The sequence below is a fragment of the Syzygium oleosum genome, unplaced genomic scaffold (assembly GCF_021117445.2).
Source record: "Syzygium oleosum isolate NSW1041296 unplaced genomic scaffold, Sole_v2.1 Sole_v2.05, whole genome shotgun sequence".
Lineage (NCBI taxonomy): Eukaryota > Viridiplantae > Streptophyta > Magnoliopsida > Myrtales > Myrtaceae > Syzygium > Syzygium oleosum.
In genome coordinates, this window is record NW_026607489.1 from 14,999,153 (window position 1) to 15,021,020 (window position 21,868).

Here is a 21,868-nt window from a genome sequence, read left to right on the forward strand (position 1 = left end):
TGCATCAAAAAGAAAAAAAAAATCAATCAAAAAAGGACATGGCATGCCGAAGGAAATATGGTGCCCGACTCACATTAAGTATTTTGATATGAGACACCTCTCAATTATCTTCTAGTGACTAAGCGACAACTGTGTCATTTAAATTTAGACACCCCAAATCATGTTTGGTCTTCTTTCATTTTATAGAACTCATCTATTGAAGAGCGTGAATAATCACCGATTCAAAATAAGTGATCAAAGGGATAAAAAAAAGGGTTAATATCATAAAAAATCATAAAATTGATACACTCACGGCACATTTACAAAAAACAAAAACGAAATTTCTATATGGTAAAAAACTCAAATCGGTACATTCATGCCACATTTATCTAAAACTAATTTTCATATTAATTGGTACACTAATTTTTAAATTTGTCACTATGTATCGATTTTAGGTTTTTTGTGACTCGAAAATTAATCTGGCATGAGTGTACCAGTTTCGAATTTTTTATGGTATTAGACTCAAAAGAAAATCTCCTTCTATCCAATTAGGCAATTAGAAGTCTCTTGATATGAAAAGAATCCTCTAAGATAACAAATTACATCAATCCTCCTATTTGACTACTTCAACCATTTTCGATCTAACATCTCAAAAGAAAACTATAGATAGAGATTATTGAAAAAACAAAAGAAAATTTGATACTCATGGTTCCAAGAAATCTTTTTATCCAAACATTGCCTTTATCAACGAAAGTTATGCTTGAGGAAGGGGGAATGTAAAAAATTAGATTAGATTAGATTAGATTAGATTATTGTGCGAAAATAAGGCAAACAGTTGCTAAACAGTATATTACTTAGTCGTGAAATATTTGCAAATCCTTTTTTTTTTCCGGGAAGTTTCCTAATTTTCGAAGATATCCAAAAATTAATTAATCAATATAACGAATCCGATATAAAACACTCAAAATTATATTTTATATATTTAAAAATGAATAACTGGTTTTCCAATATAAATCCGGTCTCTCAGATTTCATTTTTAGCTTCGGAGCTAAGCAATAGGACGTGGCAAGAGAAGCCGAAACGCCACCGCCACCGCCACCGCCACCGCCATATCTCTCTCCTCCGAAGCCGTGTGTGGCCGACGAAGCTCCGGCCGGTCAACGCCATGGGAGGCGGCGCAGCGATGAGGTCCGCCGCGTCGATGGTCGCCGGGATCGGTGGGGTGCTCCGCGGGGCCCCCGCGCCCCCCGCGGCGCCGCAGTCCGTCCGGAGCGCCGCCCGCTCCGGCGTCAGGGTGCCCGCCATCGCGTCGGCAAAGGGCGGCGATGCCCCCCAGGGGGCGACGGCGCCGCAGATGCTGGCGTGGGAGGCGGACGATTGGGATTTCGCCGGGTTCGAGGAGGAGCCGGTGGGCCAGCCGATGGCCAGGGTCGTGTTCGGAGGCGCTCCGAGCTATGAAGAGGCCAAGGCGGCGACTGCTGAATTGAAGGATGCTATTGACAAGTACGTTTGGATTTGAATTCGAAACTTCAGCATTTTGTTTGGCACGTCTTGACTGTTGTTGCTTGCTAGTGTGTACTTCCATCGTTCATGTGTCCGTGGATTGGGATTTGGGTTTTCTTCATCGTTTGTGCTGTTTTAATGTACTCGTTCTGTCTGATTAGTTTGCTGTGAAGGATGGCATACAGTTCTAATAGCTTAGTTTGTGTGGAAGTTTTGATCTTTATTTAGAAAAATGGTGGGTAGTAATTACTCTGGAGATTGGGTTCGACGATGGAAGCCGATAGCTGTGAATGGCTTTGTGAGAATGGGCATTCTGTGTCCGGATTTCTGCGAAGAAAATCGTAGTGGTGATATTTGATCAGCATAAGAAAACTTAGTTGCTTATTAGGGGAGAAAGGCAAAAGAGAACTATTTAGTTACCGTATCATGCAGCGATCTGGGATGATATGTATTTACTTCTGTCTTCACTTGTTTTAAAGTGTTACTTCTGAACGTCAAAGATTGTCTCTTCATATATTTGAGTGATCACCAAGTTGGTAGAGGGAATGAAGTGCAGACTTGATTCGTAACTCTCTGCTGCTTATTGTTCATCATCATGCTGCACCGTATACATTGCCGCCAATTCTGCAAGTCTATTGGCTAGCTGACTCCTAATGTTATCTGTAGAGCTTGAACTCCTTGTTTGATTATCTTTTGCAAATTGTCATTTTCTTTGTGGAGAGTCAGATAGAGTTAAATGGCAAATGAATTTTTATGGGTATATTGTTCTGTATTCCTCACAACATTTGTCTTTATTTTTTCTATTTAGCATTGTCTATAGACGTTAGATGAAAAACTATTCATGGAATATATTATTGTTTGTGAATTTTCAGTCCATCGTATGTCATTCTTGAAAACCGTGAAATGCACGGTTTGTTTTAGCTGTTCCACCTACTCATCGTATAGTGAGTTTATCATTCTGTTTTCGAGTGGGTGCATATTTGATGTTCTGGGCGACTCTTGCCCTAAATTTGCAACTTCCATTTCTTTCAAGTGGTTGAGGTTCTTTAGGAGAGAGAGATTCATGGATGATGAGTAAAACGATACTCCGCTTTTCAGGAAAATTTAAAAAAGTTTTCACTTCGTTTTGATGGATATACTTTCCTCAATCAATTGGTATGACATTAGTTTTCTACCTGTAAAAAGATAGTTGTATACATTTGCTTCTGTAGTTTTATTGATTGTGCCTTTTTAGACTTGATTATGATATTGGGGTTGTCGACACATTGATGGAGGTTTCTGGCTGAAGACAAGCTTCATTTGTCTGGGGAAGGAAAAGAGTGGCTTCTGATGGGGGACGCTTTATTTTATTTGTGCTTTTCTCTAAAATCTTCTGCTTCTTCTTTCTCTCTCTCCCTCCTGTTGGACTATTTCGAGGGAATGGTCTTTGTGTGCCATCTTCATTTTCCCCTTGGATCTTATGCTTTTGGTAATCCAGGGTATATTTATCAACCACAAACATCACTGGGTGTGAAGATCAACTTCCAGCAGAGCTCTCAAATTCTTTCCAGAGCCAATCTTCAGTTACCGTTGAGGCTCTGGTAACTAATCCAGTACCCAAACATGCTGTCCAGGCTTTTACACTGCTGAGTCAAAGTCCTGCTGCTCAGGTACTTACCCTCCCCAAGAACAAAGCGTAAGATCGTTTGTATAATTAATATGGAATGGAGCTATCTGATATCAAAACCAGCATTGGTGTGATGTCATTTCACTAGCAATCACTTGAGTTCCTTTTCTTTCCTTTTGCCTCCCAGAGTGTTGTTGCTTCAATTGCTAGTGATCCTAAAGTCTGGGATGCGTTTATGCAAAATGAGGCTCTCAAGGACTTCCTCCAATCACAAAACTCCAGTAAGGATATCCCTAACCTCTCTTTTGCACTATGATCCATCTTTTACATATCCCCTGCCTCTCATGTGGGAATGAATCTCTCATGTTTAAATTATTGTCTTGAAATATTTTCCTGTTGCTGTAAGCAGTTCATCAGTTCCCATTTATGGAGCCAAAAGTGGAGGAATCTGCTGACGATGATCTTTCTGATGATTGGAAATCTCCAAGGAAGGTTGAAGAGATTTCTGAAGGTGGCCACGAAAATGGGTTCATGACCATCTTGCAGAACATCAAGCTTACGGTGGAGGAGATGGTTAGTAACATATCCAGCTTCCTTGCTAACATCTTCAGTCCCCCATCTGCGGAGAAGACGTCTATGAACAACGAGGGAAGTGCTGGACCCTTCAATGAGAAAGCTCTTGGAGCGTCTGTCATGGGGTTGGCTCTGATGGCTATTATCGTAGTCCTTATAAAGCGCTGCTAAACTCATGAATTTGTCGAAGTTACAAAAGCTCTAGTTTGCGCTATATATAGTCAGGGAAATATGTTTTGTCTTATGGGACGATGATGAAAGATTGACGTTCTATGTTGAACACACTAAATAAGAATGTACAGTTTGCATTGCACTCATGGTTCCTGGACCGAGTATATGAAGGTATACTTTTATTGACTGCAGGCCTGTATAAGTATGTCCGGTTCAGTAATAGGTTTTAAGAACTACATGTGGAGAGTCTCTCTCCTCGTCATTCCATCATATGTCGTGCATGGTATTTTCTTGCCAACTTGAAGAGCATACTATCCTTAGGAAAGTTGGTTCGCTAACTTGAGAAACTATAATTTCAGTATCGTGGGGTTTTCTCATGTTCTTTCCCTTCTGGTAGCAACAATCTATACCATGTTGGGGTATCCTGCAATTCGTCATCTACCAAAACATAGGTGCGAAGAAAGACCGCGGAGTGCTCAGCCTTGCAAAAGTCAGTGTAGTATCATAGTAGTTGGTTTTTACAAAGAACAAAGCAATTGAGCGAGTCCATTGTATTCCCATCAAGACTTTGTATCTTAAATATCACCACAATACAAGATCCTGGTTTTGCTACAGTAATCTATTCTCAAGGAGCTGCAAAATTTGAAGCAACCTTTTGAAGCTTGCAATATTAGAGCAAACAGGATGAAGTACAGCCTTTTTGAATATGGTAAAAAATTTGCTACTTCATGCTCTGCTTTGCTGGGTTATTGCATCGGGCCTTGTGGACTACAGAGGCATGGTCAGTCTACAAGTCGTTATTAATGTACAGGATATCTTCTTTTTCTAGATGCATCTTCCCTTTGTCTCTTCCACCATGTACTTGTGATCTCCCTGGTTGGCCTCTCTGCAAAGACAACAGCAACACACATTCTTCAACTTAAGGCAAAAAAATGACAATAACAGAAGAAGGGGGAAAGAAAAAGGAGTGATGTTTTCACCTTCCTCAACACAAACGACAAGTATAGATAGGCTACTTCCCACTCATCTGGTGATAATGTGCCTGAGTAGGAATGGAAAGATATTAGATAGTTCCACAGCTAATTGGGGGTAGCCACATGGTCCAAACCAGAAATTGCAGTTATCCATAATGAAAACAAGAAAAACTAAATCATGCAAAAACTGATCGGTACAAGCAGAGTCGTTTCTGATAAAATGCGCATGTTATTTACAGCACAGAGAGAATATGTGGCACAAAAGTGTGCTTCTTCTTTTGGAGGGTTCCTAGTATGTATGCAAGAAGTCGAAAAACGAAAAGAGCTTCCTACTTACCGCTCATGGCTTTTAGTTTAAAAGTATCTTAATTTTAAAGGGAATGAAAATATTAAATGACCTTCACTAACAAAATGTTCAAAGATTCGAGATAGTTAATTATGAAATAGAACTTAATCCAAATTAATAAAAGCTACAAGCTAAAATGAAAGCTAAAAAGTACAGCCACAGCCAAACTGCAGTCACCCCAAACGGGCATTTACATCGGACAAAAAAGGAAACTTACTTTGGTCTTGATTACCATCCCCCAAGGCTCCAAGCCTCCGCATCAATTCCACATATTCTGGCCTCTTCAAATACTCGTGTACAAATTCGTGTGAGTTCTTCACGAAAACTAGGTCCAACTCATACTGCCCAATATGCGAAAAAGAACTTAGGCTTAATGGCAAGCTGCAGTGCCTTGCTCAAACTTCTACGAGAGAACTCCAGAAATAGTAAGTGGACTGCCGGAAACAATTACCTCTTCTGCCAAAGCTTTGAAGACATGGAAGGGAACAATCCATTCAGGGCAATCGACAGCATCCTGAAAGCATATATACTTACAAAATCAGCTATCATTGCAAGACATGTACAGTTTCTTAAGTGGAATACAACATACATACTAGATTGATTAATCAAAAAAGGAAAAGACGGAGGAAAGAAGGATAATTGGGCAACTGCAATGGCTTCTTGGAGTGGCCAACTCAATGTACACAGATCAAACAATAGGCAGAAAAGGAGTAGAAACTAGTACCTCTAGGTGAAACTTGTATTTGATCCCAAAGGGGTCTGATGATTTAAATTTCTGTACACAAAAGCACATGTGAACTTTTTCATGACTTAATATCAGAATTGTAAGGATGCCAAAAGCGGTGGAGCATTCACCTTCTCAGAGAATTCTTCATCAAAGCATATCCAGTAGACACTGTTACCAAAAGCAAGCCCTTCCGCTGGAAATTAGAGTGAATTTAGCAAACGTCAAGGGTTGAACATGACTGCATCATTCCTTATTATTACTGGGACAGAACAGGCTTTGTCAGCATGTATTTGCGACAGACCAATTAGAATAAACAATACCTTCTCTAAGCTTTTTTATTATCACGTTCGCATCTGGCATTGTTCCAATGAAGGTGCCTCCAGGACGAAGTAAAGCTGACACGTTGGCTAAAGCTCGACGAGCCCGTGCTTCAGTTGACCAGGAGTAATGCATAGCAAACTGCAATATTTAAGTTATTGAAAGTTCAATAATTGGCGAAGTCACATAAAGGCAAACGCACACCAGCTGAGGCCCATGCACTGTAAAGTTAATAGATGAGGATTTTATTGTCATCGGGGCAACTGTGATGAAGAAAGCAGTCTTGGATTTTATGAGAAAGGCATAAACATATATATTATAAGCAAATTTCACTTGAGGATCTGCTGTAATCCCCAGCAAATGGCATGAGTCCCAAGTTTCACAGGCCACGAGGAACACTCAAACACCAATCATGACATTACATGTGAGTTTGTCAGAAAAATATGACCTTAAATTAGACATACTTACCTGGCAACTGCAGATGTCAAAAGGTGCATCAGCAGCCAAAACTTTGTCCAATTGAACCTATTATAGCCAGCGAAAGAGAGAGCTCCCATCAGTCCTCTAAGATTTTTTGCAAGAATTGCATAGTTCAATGACAATTCATCACCATTCGATTCTATTCATAATTCCATCAAGATTTACCGATTTAGTTCAGTTTTTTGGTGAAATCTCAGTAAGGTCGAGGATTGATGATATATGGAATGTCTAAAATCTTAATGAGACTCAAAAGTTAAAACCTAAGTGAGATGTGATGCTGAGTCAGATCTAATAATGCGATGGGCCAAAAGACTTAATCAAGGTTGAAACATCATGTCGGACGCATTAACCCCTTTAAACACGATGGGAAACCACATCCCTTCTCGAAATTACAGTACTTCCAAGGTTGGCCAACCAAAGAAGGAAAGGAGCTTCGCGAAAACTTCACAGCTTCTTACTGTTTGTAGTGAAGAACCAATTAACTATGACCTTCCTCTGACAGCTATGCTCACAATTACCTCAAAACAATCTCCACATATGAGGCGTGCCGGAAATGTGAACTTCTTACGTCGCTGATGGTGGTCTGCATCACCATTATAACGGGTACGGCAATCTTCGATCTGAACATTAGACATTTTACATGCAGTAAATTCTCTTGCTATAATCATATTAGCTATGTACAAAAAGATTGAACGAGTAAATTATAAACAGGAGAGAGTCAAATACAACAGCTCAGAGAGATTGATCCTTACCGAGCCTTCAGCTATGTCTATCCCAACGTAATACCCAACTTTTGCTTTGTCCCATTTAATGAGATCACCACCCTAGTGATTAGGAAAAAAACATTTTCGAAAGATATCCAAGTAACTGAAAAGGAAATAAACTAATTTCTGAAAATGAACATAGACATAAGAGAGCTAATAATCACCTTGCCACACGCAAGGTCAAGAACTGCATCCCCACGTCGGGCATATAACTGAATTAAGACACTTTTAATCTGCATAACATAAGAGTTAAGACATTAGAGAGGTCTACAGTCATCTGCCATCTTCAAGAGCTAATGTACATAGAAAACCAGAGCGCGTACCCAATTATTAAGTTTCTTCAAGTGAATAATGGGACTAGCTTCCCTCTCTTCAAGGGTCTGGTTCGTCCTCGCACTGTAATGGTCGGCAACTTTCCGGGCGAAAATCTTGGTGCTTTCATCTTCTAAAAACTGGGCATCACCTACAGTGACAGCTCAAAGCAATCTAATGTCAGCAGAGCAATGCCAGAGGAAATTGAAGAGGTAAGATTCAGCAACAGAAACTCTTGCCACAGGTTCATCTTTCATATACCAAAAAGCCAAAAACTTAACAGATTCTCGGTATCAAAAGGGGCAAGCAACAGTATAAACCAGTCATTCCAGCTCCATCATCGATCCCCAAACAAGACAAGCCACAGTAAAGGGCTCAAAACCAAATGGGTGTCGATTGAAGAACTAGATCTTGCCATCCAGAAGCATCAAATTCGCAATTCCGCGACGTAAAACATAAAAAAAAAGAATCAAAGCCGGGGCAGCAAAAGAACTACCTTCAGGGTTGTACTTCAATCTGGACTGAGGCGGGCCGACCGACGTGGACGGAGACGGTTCTGCGTATCCTCTTTTCATCGCCCACGACAGCGAAACGACGGAAAGGATCGAACTTGGGGCTCCTTTCCGGTTCGGCTTCGTTACAGGCGAAGCGCACGGCCGGGAGGAACAAGAAAAGGACGAAGGAGATAGCAGGACGAATTGGGTTCCAAGAAGCGAGAGCTAAAGAGATGACGACGGCGACGGCGGCGGCGGCGGCTGCGGCGGCGACGAAGAATCGCCCGGAGCCGACGAGGGGACGGCGCTGCGACAGGGGGAAGCGATGAGGGAATTCACCGGGTGCGGTTCGACCGGGGGCTTATAGCGCCGCATTGTAAAAGGTCGGTGGACATCATTTTCTTTTCTGTTCCTCTTGTTTTGAACTCCAATCGATTTGATGAAACTCCGGTAAGAATCAGGTTCGAGATCTCGCGATTCTTGCAAGGGCAGAGCTCGGTCGTGTCATCCATCACTCGATCAATTTTTCAGCACCGGAAAGCTTTTTTCGCGAACGGACGGAAACCCTTTTCGCAATGAGTATTTTAAATACATCGGGATCGGTTATGATCGTGATTTCGTCTCCTATAGGCCCGTACATTTGTTGCCCGATCTCGCGTGCCGTTTTGAAGCTCTGTCTTCTCTTGCTCTCGACCATGGCGTGAGCTATATCACGTCGTGCCGGTTTATTGATCTCATCGAAAGACTTTTTAATGAACACTATGTAATTAGTCATGAACACTATGTAATTAGTTATGAACACATTTAAGGTGGACGGTCTTAAAAAAATTGATTTTATATTAATTCGTTATTCATATGTACTCACAAGATTACGTTTTGCCTATCCGTCCTCTTGAATATAAGTACACATCAAGATCATAAGATATATGAGGAATTAAATTATTTGATTAATGTGGAGCATTTGAATAAAGCATGGAACTAAGTGTTTTTTTTTTGGGTCGAAAGCTTTACTAGTCCGGTTGGTCGTTAATGTTCATACTCATACGGGATTTGGGCTGGGTTGGGAAAGCAATTGCACAACCTTAGAGGGCCGAACTTACCTAGAGTAGGCCCATATTACATTTTGATTTGAATGATTTGGACATCCTCATGAATACTAAGATTACATTTCAACGGATACACATGCAATGATAGTCGGCACATCAATTTGAAGTCATGCAAATTTGAGAATGAACTAAAGACGATCATAAAAAGACACTTCCGATATCTGAAATCTACACGAGATATGGTATCTTGACTCCTGGACATCGTATTAGCCAACTAGACGCCGGGACGGACAACCATCTTTCCCTTTCAAGCACCTGCTCCCTCGCATGCTGATGCACGGACTTCATCGCCAAATCTCTAACCTTGGATGTAACTTAGGCAATAAGAGAGTATTCTCAGTTGGGCACTAGTAAGAAGCACGCATCTTTTTCGACATTAAGCGTAGATGATCATTTCTTGATTGATTTGGTTGAACGACATAATCACAGTTTACTTTACTGGGAATCCTATGGGAAGGACCCCGCTGTTTCTTGATGCGTTAGGATGAATCTAGTAGAACGAGTTTAGATAACTACGAGCATGATGATCACGATTTACGTCTCGACTAGCCCTTGGTGTTTAATTTTGCTCGCAGTTCCGGCCTCAAGGTAGCTGGAGACTTGTCCTTATAATTTAAGTGAAAGGCAGTAATATAATGATCGTCCACGCAGAGCTGAGTGGTTAATGCATGACCTACCACCACATCAAAAGTGGAAGCCAATCTGAGATCGCCATTAACAAAACTTTCTTCAGTTGCTTCACCCTCTAGAGTGCCGACAGTCTTGGTGAACATGACAGTGTGAGGTACTCCACAAATGAAAGGTCCAATACAGTTCTTCATTCCAGAATCTCATTTGACCTGTGAGACAAACAGACGGGTCTAGCTAGATGGCTTTGAGTAAAGAGCATGGTCTTGCTCTTCTTCTTAACCACATTATTGTTTTCTATGTCACACTAGTACCGGTCTTCAATGGTGGGGTTTGTACTCGGATCCTGACGCTGCAAAGGCCCTCAAACGGCAGCTCGGTCTCGGCTGTCATTGTGTTTGGAGACTCGACGGTCGATACGGGAAATAATGACTACATAAACACTCTCTCCAAGGGCAATGTCCCACCTTATGGGCAAGACTTCGTGAACCACACTCCAACAGGAAGGTTCAGCAACGGGAGGTTGATTCCTGATCTTATAGGTGAAGTTTTTCTCTTATTCTGAACGACTAAGTAATATCGAAGTATGGTCGCTTAATTTGTGTGTTGCTTGTGAGCATATACTGTGTTACAGCTTCATACTTTGGGGTTAAAGAACTTGTGCCACCGTACTTAGACCCGTCGCTCAGCACGGAAGATCTAATGACCGGAGTTTGTTTCGCCTCCGCAGGCTCCGGATATGACCCTTTTACTGCTGAAATACCCGTAGGCAATTCTTCCACTTCTGTCAGTACTTACTAGTAATCGCGCTTGGCTACAAAGAAGACTGAACCTTAGTCTCCACTAATCGTAATTATTGTTTCTTTTTGGTCCTCCTCTGTTTATGAATGTGTAGAATGTGATATCAATGAAGAAGCAATTGCAGTACTTCAAAGCGTACAGGAAAAGGCTTGAGATGGCAATCGGAAAGGACCGAACCAGAAACATCATCAATGAGGCCTTGTTTGTGATTAGTTGCGGAACCAACGACTTCATTAACAATTACTATGGTCTTCCTTTCAGACGGCAAAGCTTCACTCCCCAAATGTACCAGCAGTTCATATTGAATCATGTAAAAAATTTCACTCAGGTTGATTACTCAAAATCTTTGAGCCCCTATACATATTGCAGATACGATACTAATGGTTTCGATGCTCACTTTTCGCTCTATATCAGAACATTCTTAGAGACAATCTTGCTTGGATAGTTACTTGTTATTGTTGATAGTTAACAATGACTGTCTATATTGAAGCTGTGATGTGTGTTAAGAGATGTGATCTATACGTCTATTTATTGTTTTTTGAATTCCATTTCCCACTTTCATGAGAGATTTGTAAGAGCTTTGTTCTACCTTGAGGAGAACTTACCTGATACAGCGATCTAGATCCAAAAAACATAGAGAGTGCCTCTAAGGAGGTACTTTACCCGCCTCGAAGTCAATAATTCTGTTCACTTAATTCGTAATTTTATTGTTTTGAAGTAGCGTAACTTCAGCCTGATTAGACTCATGATCGGATGATACTGTCAATGTAGACTTTGTTGAATCAAGGGGCTCGAAGAATTGCGGTTGTCGGACTGCCGCCAATGGGTTGCTTACCTGTGGTCATCAACCTTAATTCAGGCGACCCTTTTGAAGATCGTGGCTGCATTGAGGAATTCTCCTCGGTCGCTTGGAATTACAACAAGATGCTTCAAAAGGAACTAGGCAAGATGGAAAAGAGCACGCAATCTCTCGGTGTAGTCATAAATTACATTGACATATACAATCCTCTGATGCAAATGATCAAAGCCCCGACCAGTTTTGGTGAGTTTTCAGATTAATTCTCTAAAATTATGTCCTCTTGTGTTTAATTCATGAAAAATCTGTATCTTACAGCTGGTTAATTATGTGCATTTGATGTTTCTTTTTGTTGGGTAGGTTTCGAAGACGTGAATAGCGGATGCTGTGGGACAGGCATCGTCAAAGTGTCATTCTCATGCAATATGAATTCCTACGTTTGTCCGGATGCATCAAAGTACGTATTTTGGGACTTGGTGCACCCGACTGAGAGGGCTTACTCCATCGTTTTCGACGCTGTGTTACCCAGTATTGTTGCTGTTGTTAAGGGCATATAGTTCTAATCAACCTTTGACAGGACTAAAACATATGTTTCTGCTTAATTAATTGTCTTCCTGTAGCTCTTTTTCTGGTATTGAAGAAGTATGATCGTTTACGTGCATGTAAATGCAATTCTCGATCGAAATAGTCATTTACAAGTTGAGGTGATTAGTTATTGATTAAATGCAGATGAACGATAAATAGCGCAAAACATGCTTATCTTGACGTAAGTAAGCTTCGGTGGATCAAATTTCCATTATGAGCAAAATTACATCGTTGAAACGGAAGTGAAGTTTACGAATCATGGTAACCGGACTCTAAAAAAAACTGCATATTGCACCTCAGAATTTGCACCACCCTATCTCTTTTGGCCTGCTTAAAAAGCTTTGGTTCCACTTTTCACCTTTTCGATCGTGCCCGGGGATGAGATGGTTTTCGTGCATCCACAGGGCCTCTCAGTTGTTAGTCACGTTGACCACTTTGCCAATTAACGGATAATGCATTTTCGAGTGACGTCTCTTCGAACTTCTGCAATCAACTTTGTTGATCACTTAATGTCTCACATACTTTGGCCATAAGTTGCTCATTAAGTTTTTTTGTGCTTGCATTTTTTTTCTCCCTCATGCTTAAAATTTCTGGCAATTGACATTATTCTGTGAACACGTTAAGGCTCAGTAAACTTATGCTACATTGTTGTAATTAGTCCGACTCTGACCTCCTTCAACTGAGCTCAAACTCGGTCGCAATCAGAGCTACTGGTGCTATATCAGTAACAATATGAGCATTGTTGATCTGGTTGAGAAGGAGCATGCGGAAATGTTAGAGAACGCTGCATTGTTATAGCAAAGTCCGAAGAACTTGGTCACTGTTACAATCTGATCTGCTCATATTAGTTGCCATTGTCTTGGCCCAGTATATCCACAGTAAATGAGAATGAGATATTCATCTTAAAAAGTAAGCTGGAGTAAGAAAAAATTGCTGTGGTATTCAATTTCATTTACATATGTTTTTCTGTCTTTTTTCCCTTGCTCATTGGTTTTTCAAATTCCCAAGGCAAAATACAGCATGTGCTTGATTAAATTTGGAAGGACACAATTTAAATCTGGTTGCTTAGATCACCTTGTGACCTGAGTAAACTTTTGAACCACTCAACTGATGATTTGGGAATTCTTGTGAGGTTATTTTTATAATCAATATGGTAGAGTCCGAACCGAACTGTGTATCCCGAGTTCCACTCCCAGTTGTCGAGCAAAGACCAGACAAAATAGCCGCGCACGTTGCAGTTATCTTGCCTGTAATTAAGTCATTCTCCATAAGCACGGCCTCAATTCTCAAGCTTCCATATATCGGCAATATGTAGACAAAACACGGATTCCGGTGTTACCTTATAGCAGCAGATAGGTTTGACAGATAGTCTCTGTGATACTCTATCCTCTTGCCGTCCTGTAAAGCCTTGTTCAAACCTACGTAAGGTCTATTAAGATCATCCATACCTGCATAGTTGATTCACATTCGCAATAAAGAATGTCCTATTGATATGTAGAGGTGATTTCGAGCGTCGTTCATTCAGTTGTTCTGAAATTTTTGTGAATAATTGCGTCTATAAGGGTAATCTTAAGCGCTTTGTGATTTAATCACTCACCGTTTTCTGTTATGACGACTGGCGGGTTTCCGTACTTATCTCTTACATGTCTAGCTAACTTGCTGATGCCCCACGGCACCACATGTAGCCACCGGGAAGCTGCCTGGAAGAGGAAATATATAAACCATCTGTTTTGACTCGAACCTGTTTTAACTACATATTGCAAAATAAAGAACAGCAGGAACATACTCTTTCTCCTATAGCAACTCCTGCTCGAAAAGCTACAATTAACAAAACCACAGAAAGATATTCAATATGAGTAGCAGTTCCAATATATCTTTGGGTGTAACAAGAAAATAGGTTGAACTTTTCTTCGACTGCATACCCGTTGTTATAACAGCATTATCAGAGGAAGCATCCTGAAGTATTAGCTTCCGAATACGGGTCCTGTCATTTCGGGCGTATAGCGTTGTGTAATGATTCAGTCCAACAAAATCCAAGGAACCCATCAGGAACTTGGACATCTCCAATGAGATTTCAGGCAGTCTTTCCCCTACTAGATTCTTCATTGAAAGAGGGTATTCCCCAAAGAAAAGTGGATCAAGGAACCTGGGTAAACTTAAGCTGCTCAGACATCTTTATCGCTGACCACTGATCGGTACATCATGAAAAAAGTTATCTATTAGCAACTTACCAGCCAATGCTGAATTCCATCGCTCTATTTGCAGCATCCTGGTCCTCGTCGCTGTCTGATATCGGTTCGTACCATTTGGCGTCTAGTGATATTCCTATCTGACCTCCTTGCTTTTCCTGCCCAAAGGCAAGTGAAATTTTTGAAAGGGTTTTGTTTCCTGGATAAATTTGTGATTGGCAGAAGCTGGGAGTAGTACCCTGAAATTCAGCTTATAGTTTTGGTAAGCAGCAGCATGAGACAGGAGGATGTTGTGAGCCACAATGTAGGGTTCAACAGACGATTTGCCCCTTTTACAGAATACATGGCCGAGAATAGAGCACCTCCCGGGCGCTTGAAGTCCAGAGTCATAGCCTTGTATTGAGAAGCCATGAGGTTCATTGAATGTAATCCAGTATTTCACTCGGTCTCCAAAAGCGTGGAAGCAGGCGGAAGCATAGTTCTCGAAATCTTTGCTGCAAGTGATCCGGGGATTTTCTGTGAGTATGGATCATTTACCATTTTCCTGTTAGCGAATGCATTTTGGGATCAATATAAACTCACACTATTCTTTCACTTAGCCATCCTTCGTACTCATCTTCGAGCATCTGTGGAAGATCCCAATGATATAGCGTTACATAAGGCTCGATTCCTGATTGAAAACCACAAGCTGGCCTTAATATCAACCTATTCTTGGCGTAATCAGATGTTAAGCAAAACCAAAAATAGGACCTTTTTCCAATAAAGCATCGATAAGTCTGTTGTAGTAATTCAACCCTTCTTTATTTGGTTCCCCTGTTCCATCTGTTTTTCAAGAATTCTGGAAAATTAGGGCTTTGGTGAAAAGGATAGACCAAGAAGACGGTTAACAATGAAAAAAGTGGGGGCGATGGAGTTCTTACTTGGTAAAATTCTTGGCCAAGATATTGAAAATCTGTAAGCATCCATTCCCAGATCCTTCATCAAGCCTATGTCATCCTGCAATATTTTTTAATTAGCCTTTGATTAGTTACATTTATAAAGGATAAGCAAAAATTTCTGTTTGAGTAAGTTAAGGCCTTTCGTTTTTCACATGTATAAAATATTCCTTATTTTAAGTATGCTTCAGACTACGAATTAATAAACTGGGTGATATGTCGCTGTCGTCTGTCATTCTCATTCTTCTTTTTCACATTAGTACTGTTTCCAAGAAAGGGCAAGCTAAGACTATATTTTGCTGAAGTGAAATCCTCCCCTGTAATTGGTCACAGATGGTTTTGGCATCCATTGGCATCTGCAAGCGTATTACCATTTGTTCATTCTTAGTACCCCGAAATGATCGACAAACTTGAGAGACAGGAGGCCAGGTGGTGGTTGATGTTTACTGTTTGTCTGATGCAAGTTGGGCATAGAGTAAATGCAATACAAGGTAAACTTACTAGTCTTGGAGATATACCTTGAACCGGTGGTACTGATCGACAGCAGTGTCCGCATTGCTGAAATCTAGTATCTTACCTGGTAACAACGTCAATAAAGAAGCAAAAGTCGCCTTTCCGTCCAGACTTCGTTTCAGTAATCATTAGATTGCTTCACAAGTAAAAAACTATTACCTGGTTGCCTCGTGAAGGTATCCCATATACTTGCTCCTTTGTTTCCTTCATTGACAGCCCCTTCAAACTGCCATAACAGACAATTAATACATCCTCGACGATAATTGGTTCTTCGTCATATACTGCAAGTTCTATCAGAAACGGAATTGGGGGTGTCCGGAAAGCAACCTGATAAGCCGAAGAAGCGGTTCCGAAGACGAACCCATCTGGAAAATCATCTCTGCCGATAGACTCTGAGTTTGAGAAGAAGTAGAACATCAAAAGAATCTGCATTAAGGCGACTCTCATGGTGTGACTGAGTGGTTTATCTCTAAAGAACTCCTGGGCTTCTTATGGCAATTCCTGGGGATCCCTTATGAGAAGGGGAAAAGCAAGGAATGCTTTGTTTGCTGTCTATGTTTTGAAGGTGAAGAATTAGGCTGAAGAAGAAAACTAATGAAGCTGAAGTGGCTGATGAAAGGTGACTTCAGATTCAATAACCTCTCTCTCTCTCTCTCTCGTCCGTTTGAGTACACGTTCAAGGGTGATGTCTACAGGTGACTGTAGGTGAAAGAGGAAACGTTGGAGAGGGAAGTGAAAAGCGTGAGATTGGCTAATAGGACAAGCAAAAAGAGTTTCTTGCTTGAATACACTTGTTATATGAAGAGCGTTGGTTCAAGAAACTGCAGAAGAGGAGAACTAAAGAAATGCAAAGTCCACAAGGGAAGAGAGAGAGCTTAGACCCAAGGCAATGGGGCAAAGTCCAAAGTAGGTAAGAGCAGCTTCATCATCATCATCATCATCTAACAAGAGGAATTTGTTCATATATGTGTGCACACATGACGTGTGCTTATTATCTTGTTATGGATTATGCAGATGTGCATGGCAGTGTGGACACACATCATCTTCTAGGCCCCCCCTTTTCTTGAAAAATGAAAATTTGATCAAAAAGAAGAATTTCCCCCTCCCCCCCAAATAAAGGTGGAGATGCTTAGAGTGCAGGAAAAGCTGGAGGATGAATTGTGGGATGGGATTTGTTCTCGGGTGTGACGCGCAAGGAATTTGCCTTTTATCAATAATTTCTTACGTGCTAATCTAAAAGTTTGAGGACTCAATTGCAGCAACGATTATGATTTAAAAAATTAAAAGAAAAAACAAAAATATCGCGTGTAAACAATAAATATTAGTTTATATGTCATAAAATTGAATTATCTAGTAAATAAATTCATGTTATTCTTATCAAATATTGTATATGTCCTATTTCTCTATATATAAATTATATTTATCATCTACGAGTTTTTATATTTCATTGACACAGTTTCTTTCTCGCCATCCTTTAAATACCCATCATTCTTTTAGTTAACAAAAACAAAAAATACCGTATTCCATTCCATCTTGTATTGGAACAAAAAGAAGTAATTTGACAATCTATATTATTGGGAAGTATAATTCGAGATATATTTCCATCACAAAGTCTAATATTATCAAGTGTAAACAACAAAGCTAATCTTTGTCCCTATACTTTTGTAAAAATATAGGTGTTTGTAAATTTTTGTTTGCAGCACTTTCTCTTCACCTCTTGATATGATGTTGAAATTCCAAAGAGGGAAAATGAACCCAGAAAGAAAGAAACTAAAGCAACCTTCATCTTTACATAAAAAAGTCAACTAAAAATGGAAAAATCACATAATAAAAATCTGCTCACATCAATTGCTTGCAAGTTGCAAAAGCCTGGTTTTAGTATAATGTATTAGAATATATTAAATTGGATTAAGATTAGATTGAAAATTAACACGATTTGCTCATTCATGTAGGCTGTGCTTGCACGCATTTCTCACTCGATAATGGCCAAGGATTATTTTAGAAATATGAAGAAAACTCACCAAAGAAAACTCCAATTTTAGATGGGGACGTGCCCTCAACATTGTTATAGAACATCTCACCAACCTTTGTCGACCTTGTCTTGTCCAAGATACTCTTCTCGTTTCTCCTAGAGTTATGTTTTTGACTTTCACTTATCATTTCTTTTTTCACCTTTTCGTTTTCTCGTAATGTTTTGTATTTATATCTCATTTAACGCCGAAAATATGATATATTTCGAACATTTAGGTTTTCGAAATTTTGGAAGAAAACATTAATGAGTGCCTTTTCTTTTTTGGGTTGAACCAATTAAGCATAATTTGAAATTGCTTGGACCATCTTTCTAGTTTTTTTTTGTTGTGGTTATTCCACATTGTACTACCATTTGTTTATGTGGAAAATTTGTATTTGACAATCAATTCTACTTTACTAAATGGGTCAGGCCGATTTGAGTATGTGTTACTAAATTTGCGTTGCATATAAATAGGTCAATTTAGATTGAACCATATTCAACCCAATCCAAACCCAATCCGTTTCACCTATTTGACGACTTTACAGGAGGATGCTTTTAAAAGTTTTTATGGAAAAAGGAGACAAACTAACATAATTGAGGTAAACCATCACTAACCCAAGGCAATATGATAGATTGGTGAATACCGTGGACGATGAGAATGTACTTCGTGCACTTTTCATGTCAAATAATTTTACATGTGAAATAAAGTTTTTATTATAGTTTCACTCACAAAATACAGGCAAGCAATTCCTGATAATTATCGATTTCTAAATAAAAAAGAACTTTCAATTTGTTGTGCTTATGTATTTGAGTTATGTGGGATGTAGTCACATGATATTAGTGAAAAAAAAATCAGAATGTATGGATATAAGGTTAAATAAGAATTTAAGGATCATATATATATTTTTTGATTTTTGGTCAAAAATTAAGGATAATGTATTTGAAGTGTAAAAATTGTTGTAAACGTTCATATAAATCAACCTGACGAATAAGCCCTCATCTTTTCCTCGAAAACCCCGAAATGCTCTCTCTCTCTCTCTTCCCGTCGCCGTGAAAGCTGATTCCACGACCCATCCATGGCGCGGAGCCTGGCGGCGCCTCGCGGCTTGAGGAGGCTGTTCTCAACCTCTTCGTTCTTTCCTCCGCCGACTGCGGCGGCGGCGGCGGCTGAGTCCCGAGTGGAGCCTGAGCCCAACACCAACCTATTTGTCTCAGGTGACTACTTTTTATGACGATTATATGTATCCCTCGCTAGCCTTGTCTCTGTCTCGACTCTTTGCTCTCTTTTATTGCTAACTATCATGTCGCGTCTCTTCTCTTGATGCGATGCCCGGAAGTACTTTGTCTCAGTGGCAATTTGTTTTCTTCTTGATCAGTGAGATGGGTCTAGAAATGTTAAGAGTTTGGAGCACTTTGCGTGATTGGGTTTTCAGAAAGTTGGGAACTTGGAGCTATTTGGTGATGCTTGGGCGACAAGAAAGTTTCAGATCAATTGATTTTGAGAATGATGTGGATGTCATGTAGATGATTGAGCTGCAATGGTTTATTAGACCTTTGTTACTCGAGGGGTTTGACAAGCATATGCTTGATAAGCATTTTGCCTGAGGTTTGTAATAGGTCTTCCAGTAAAGGCATATTAATCAGATGGATTACTTATAATTAGGAAATGCGAATGTATCTCCATTTCCGAAGAAACACTGGGTGAGTTACATATGCTTGCAAATCAAAGAGCTATTCTCAAGTAGTTTTTGACTTGTTGTACATCTCTTCCTAAGAGGGCCAGGCTGAATTCTAAGTTGTAACTTGAAAGCTTTCGGTCGAGTGAAAATATTTGGACTGCAGTCATCGTTACACACTTTGTTCACTCTGGACGAGAGGGTGGTGGATGATTGTGGCTTGTATGTTGAAAAGCGGTAGGTTATTCCATGTTCTTGTTCTTTGCTTCGTCTTTGCTTCTGTGCCGAAACTCTGGCTGCCAATAATAATTGGAGTACACCATCATTTGCTTGAGCATATTTTTTGTTTAATTAAGTCATCTTTAAATGCAATCTTGAATAATTCTCATTGGCTATGTACTTGGGCCTGGCACTGACATTTAATTAATTATGCTTTGGATTATCTGATTTGGAGATTGACAATAAACTCAGGGCTGAGTAAACGTACTACTACGGAGAAACTACGCGAAGCCTTTTCTCAGTTTGGTGAAGTCGTTCATGGTTTGCTCTACCTCTGAATGATTACTTATTAGTTACCCTGGCAAAGCTTGAAGCACTTAATTTGCGACATTTTGGTTCCATACAGCTAGGGTGGTGTCTGACCGAATTTCAGGATATTCAAAGGGTTTTGGCTTTGTCAGATATGCTACATTGGAAGATGCTGCAAAAGGTGTCGAGGGTATGAATGGAAAGGTGAGTTTTGCATTTGTCTCTCTGCTTTTGCTCCTCTGGCAGTAATAACAGTGTTTTGCAAATAACTGTTACGTTGGCATGATTGATACAGGGTATATGTGTTTAAGGTATTGCATAGACCAAAACTCTGTTTTTCTTTTGGTTATGAACAGAAGAGATTTTACTTTGATTTTGGACATGTATATCTGTGAACATTTCACTAGTTGGAATGAGCAATTTTGAAACTTAATTAGGCTTAAGATTGAGGTGTTGTGAAATGTTCCCCAGATATCATAGAAATGTATATCTCTCTAAGTCTGTCGACAACATTCTCAGAATTCTCTTTAGTGATTATGGCGTCTTGAGATTTTGGCTCTATGTAGAAAAGGTTAGAGTCTCAGTAACCTTTTAAACCATAAGTCTCTTCACAAAAATTGAAGGAACTACATTAAAGCATGGAATGAAAGGATACCATCTCTTTGTGAATGGGCAAAAGGACCCATATCAGTTGTGGCTGTTGAATAATTCTCGAAGTAGGTGCTGGCACCATTAAGAAAGAAAAGTTCAATAAAGTTGGTGGTTCTATATTTTAAATGCAATGGTAACTGAAGAACTCTATGCTGAATGCATGTGGAGAGTTCATCTGGGGAAAACTCTCTCTCATGTTTGCATGCAATAAAATTCATGATCTCTCTGGGAAAAGCTATCTCTGTCATGTTTATGTGCAATAAAATTCATGATCCTCTCTCTCATGTTTGCATGCAATAAAATTCATGATCTCTCTGGGAAAAGCTATCTCTGTCATGTTTACGTGCAATAAAATTCATGATCCCCAAGTAAATCAAAATGCATAGACCTTACCCTCCACATACATTCCAACCTACTTATTAAAACGATGAAGGAAGAAAATTCTACTCAATGTGTTGATGTTAGGGTGAGTCAACAGAAGCAAGGCTCCTCCATTCCTCAAAATCACTTGTAGGCATAATTGGGTTATCTAAACTGAACTTGAGCCAATCGCCATCAGGTTGCTCATCAGACTAAATGTCATTACGTCTGATAACTTTTCCAGCCCTCTACAGCACCAACCCAGTTCTGTTTGACTACTAATTAGGGAAACCTCTCTCTCTCTCTAGCTTGCACATGCGTGCATGCATCAGTGAATTGTGGCATTAGGAGTTGTTCTTTCTTTCCTTTCTTGTGGATATATGCATTTTCATGATCATTGGCTATTGGAACATATGCACATTTGAAATCTGTTTCCTGGAGAGTAATTCAGTCCACGTTATGCCTTGTAGTGCCATTTACATCTACAATCACTCGTGTTTTCAGAAACTTCTCATCTGATATGAGAAACTGAAGTAGGGGTGTAAACATGCTCCTGACAAGTTTATTTCTTTCATCATTTGAATCACTGACAAGATGTATGGTAATTGAACTGCTGTTCTCGTCATAGCAGAACACTGAAGACCCATACAAGCCCACTCTCTCTGTTTTCTTACCGAATTATTTGGTGTTATGCAGTATCTACATGGTTGGGTCATATTTGCCGAGTACGCAAGGCCCAGGCCACCACCTACCTCGCCTCCCAACAACGGGTTTCCTTGATACAGTCATCAATGAAATTTTTTCTTCCAATGGCTGGTACCTCCGCCCCTCCAACAGCTTATT

At 40.0% G+C, this 21,868-nt stretch overlaps 5 protein-coding genes across 9 annotated transcripts; 3 read left to right on the top strand and 2 right to left on the bottom strand.

The window, feature by feature from the left end:
* The first annotated feature begins 1,004 nt into the window (after positions 1-1,004).
* LOC115667688 (uncharacterized) lies at positions 1,005-4,018 on the top strand. Of its 2 annotated transcripts, none has more exons than XM_030589242.2 (4): positions 1,005-1,482; positions 2,960-3,131; positions 3,276-3,369; positions 3,495-4,018. In XM_030589242.2, exons 1-4 carry the CDS (start codon positions 1,145-1,147, stop codon positions 3,830-3,832), a joined length of 942 nt encoding a protein of 313 aa, XP_030445102.2. In that variant the 5' UTR covers positions 1,005-1,144; the 3' UTR covers positions 3,833-4,018. The 2 variants fall into 2 exon arrangements, with proteins under 2 accessions (XP_030445102.2, XP_030445115.2); XM_030589255.2 differs by having other exon boundaries at positions 1,007-1,482; positions 3,498-4,018.
* Positions 4,019-4,347: 329 nt separating this feature from the next.
* On the bottom strand, positions 4,348-8,662 carry LOC115667681 (mRNA cap guanine-N7 methyltransferase 1). Its single transcript, XM_030589235.2, has 13 exons — positions 8,250-8,662; positions 7,765-7,904; positions 7,606-7,674; positions 7,430-7,501; positions 7,196-7,297; positions 6,666-6,722; positions 6,200-6,338; positions 6,008-6,072; positions 5,877-5,927; positions 5,604-5,666; positions 5,370-5,493; positions 4,813-4,874; positions 4,348-4,718 (listed from the first exon to the last, which is right to left on the bottom strand). The coding sequence occupies exons 1-13, from the start codon at positions 8,326-8,328 to the stop codon at positions 4,620-4,622; spliced, it is 1,122 nt and encodes a 373-aa protein (XP_030445095.1). The 5' UTR covers positions 8,329-8,662; the 3' UTR covers positions 4,348-4,619.
* A 1,405-nt stretch (positions 8,663-10,067) lies between these two features.
* Positions 10,068-12,241, top strand: LOC115667665 (GDSL esterase/lipase At5g45960-like). Its single transcript, XM_030589228.2, has 5 exons — positions 10,068-10,522; positions 10,615-10,745; positions 10,876-11,109; positions 11,553-11,823; positions 11,938-12,241. Exons 1-5 carry the CDS (start codon positions 10,222-10,224, stop codon positions 12,132-12,134), a joined length of 1,134 nt encoding a protein of 377 aa, XP_030445088.1. The 5' UTR covers positions 10,068-10,221; the 3' UTR covers positions 12,135-12,241.
* Positions 12,242-13,082: 841 nt separating this feature from the next.
* On the bottom strand, positions 13,083-16,576 carry LOC115667648 (putative beta-glucosidase 41). Of its 3 annotated transcripts, none has more exons than XM_030589208.2 (13): positions 16,127-16,575; positions 15,959-16,025; positions 15,805-15,863; positions 15,272-15,347; positions 15,102-15,173; positions 14,934-15,021; positions 14,590-14,845; positions 14,394-14,509; positions 14,085-14,308; positions 13,949-13,980; positions 13,760-13,862; positions 13,502-13,610; positions 13,083-13,409 (listed from the first exon to the last, which is right to left on the bottom strand). In XM_030589208.2, exons 1-13 carry the CDS (start codon positions 16,244-16,246, stop codon positions 13,214-13,216), a joined length of 1,518 nt encoding a protein of 505 aa, XP_030445068.2. In that variant the 5' UTR covers positions 16,247-16,575; the 3' UTR covers positions 13,083-13,213. The 3 variants fall into 3 exon arrangements, with proteins under 3 accessions (XP_030445068.2, XP_056167178.1, XP_056167177.1); XM_056311202.1 differs by having other exon boundaries at positions 13,274-13,425; positions 16,127-16,576; XM_056311203.1 differs by lacking the exons at positions 15,959-16,025; positions 16,127-16,575 and having other exon boundaries at positions 15,788-15,942.
* A 2,310-nt stretch (positions 16,577-18,886) lies between these two features.
* Positions 18,887-21,837, top strand: LOC115664562 (organelle RRM domain-containing protein 2, mitochondrial). Of its 2 annotated transcripts, none has more exons than XM_030586486.2 (4): positions 18,887-19,025; positions 19,958-20,026; positions 20,112-20,218; positions 21,722-21,837. In XM_030586486.2, the coding sequence occupies exons 1-4, from the start codon at positions 18,887-18,889 to the stop codon at positions 21,803-21,805; spliced, it is 399 nt and encodes a 132-aa protein (XP_030442346.2). In that variant the 3' UTR covers positions 21,806-21,837. The 2 variants fall into 2 exon arrangements, with proteins under 2 accessions (XP_030442346.2, XP_056167296.1); XM_056311321.1 differs by lacking the exon at positions 21,722-21,837 and adding an exon at positions 21,496-21,564.
* The last annotated feature ends 31 nt before the right edge of the window (positions 21,838-21,868 follow it).

Excerpts from the sequence above, each read along its gene's own strand:
- LOC115664562 (XM_030586486.2), top strand. The coding sequence starts at position 18,887 with ATGGCGCGGAGCCTGGCGGCGCCTCGCGGCTTGAGGAGGCTGTTCTCA. Across the intron at positions 19,026-19,957 it reads CACCAACCTATTTGTCTCAG|GGCTGAGTAAACGTACTACT; the intron begins GTGACTACTTTT and ends CAATAAACTCAG. Across the intron at positions 20,219-21,721 it reads TCGAGGGTATGAATGGAAAG|TATCTACATGGTTGGGTCAT; the intron begins GTGAGTTTTGCA and ends GGTGTTATGCAG.
- LOC115667681 (XM_030589235.2), bottom strand. The coding sequence starts at position 8,328 with ATGAAAAGAGGATACGCAGAACCGTCTCCGTCCACGTCGGTCGGCCCG. Across the intron at positions 5,494-5,603 it reads TCAAAGCTTTGGCAGAAGAG|TATGAGTTGGACCTAGTTTT; the intron begins GTAATTGTTTCC and ends CATATTGGGCAG. Across the intron at positions 4,875-5,369 it reads GGATGGTAATCAAGACCAAA|GCACATTATCACCAGATGAG; the intron begins GTAAGTTTCCTT and ends ATTCCTACTCAG.
- LOC115667648 (XM_030589208.2), bottom strand. The coding sequence starts at position 16,246 with ATGAGAGTCGCCTTAATGCAGATTCTTTTGATGTTCTACTTCTTCTCA. Across the intron at positions 15,348-15,804 it reads ATCAGTACCACCGGTTCAAG|GATGACATAGGCTTGATGAA; the intron begins GTATATCTCCAA and ends AAAATATTGCAG. Across the intron at positions 13,981-14,084 it reads TAATGCTGTTATAACAACGG|CTTTTCGAGCAGGAGTTGCT; the intron begins GTATGCAGTCGA and ends TGTTAATTGTAG.
- LOC115667688 (XM_030589242.2), top strand. The coding sequence starts at position 1,145 with ATGGGAGGCGGCGCAGCGATGAGGTCCGCCGCGTCGATGGTCGCCGGG. Across the intron at positions 1,483-2,959 it reads TTGAAGGATGCTATTGACAA|GGTATATTTATCAACCACAA; the intron begins GTACGTTTGGAT and ends TTGGTAATCCAG. Across the intron at positions 3,370-3,494 it reads CCTCCAATCACAAAACTCCA|CAGTTCATCAGTTCCCATTT; the intron begins GTAAGGATATCC and ends TGTTGCTGTAAG.
- LOC115667665 (XM_030589228.2), top strand. The coding sequence starts at position 10,222 with ATGGCTTTGAGTAAAGAGCATGGTCTTGCTCTTCTTCTTAACCACATT. Across the intron at positions 10,746-10,875 it reads CTTTTACTGCTGAAATACCC|AATGTGATATCAATGAAGAA; the intron begins GTAGGCAATTCT and ends ATGAATGTGTAG. Across the intron at positions 11,824-11,937 it reads CAAAGCCCCGACCAGTTTTG|GTTTCGAAGACGTGAATAGC; the intron begins GTGAGTTTTCAG and ends TTTGTTGGGTAG.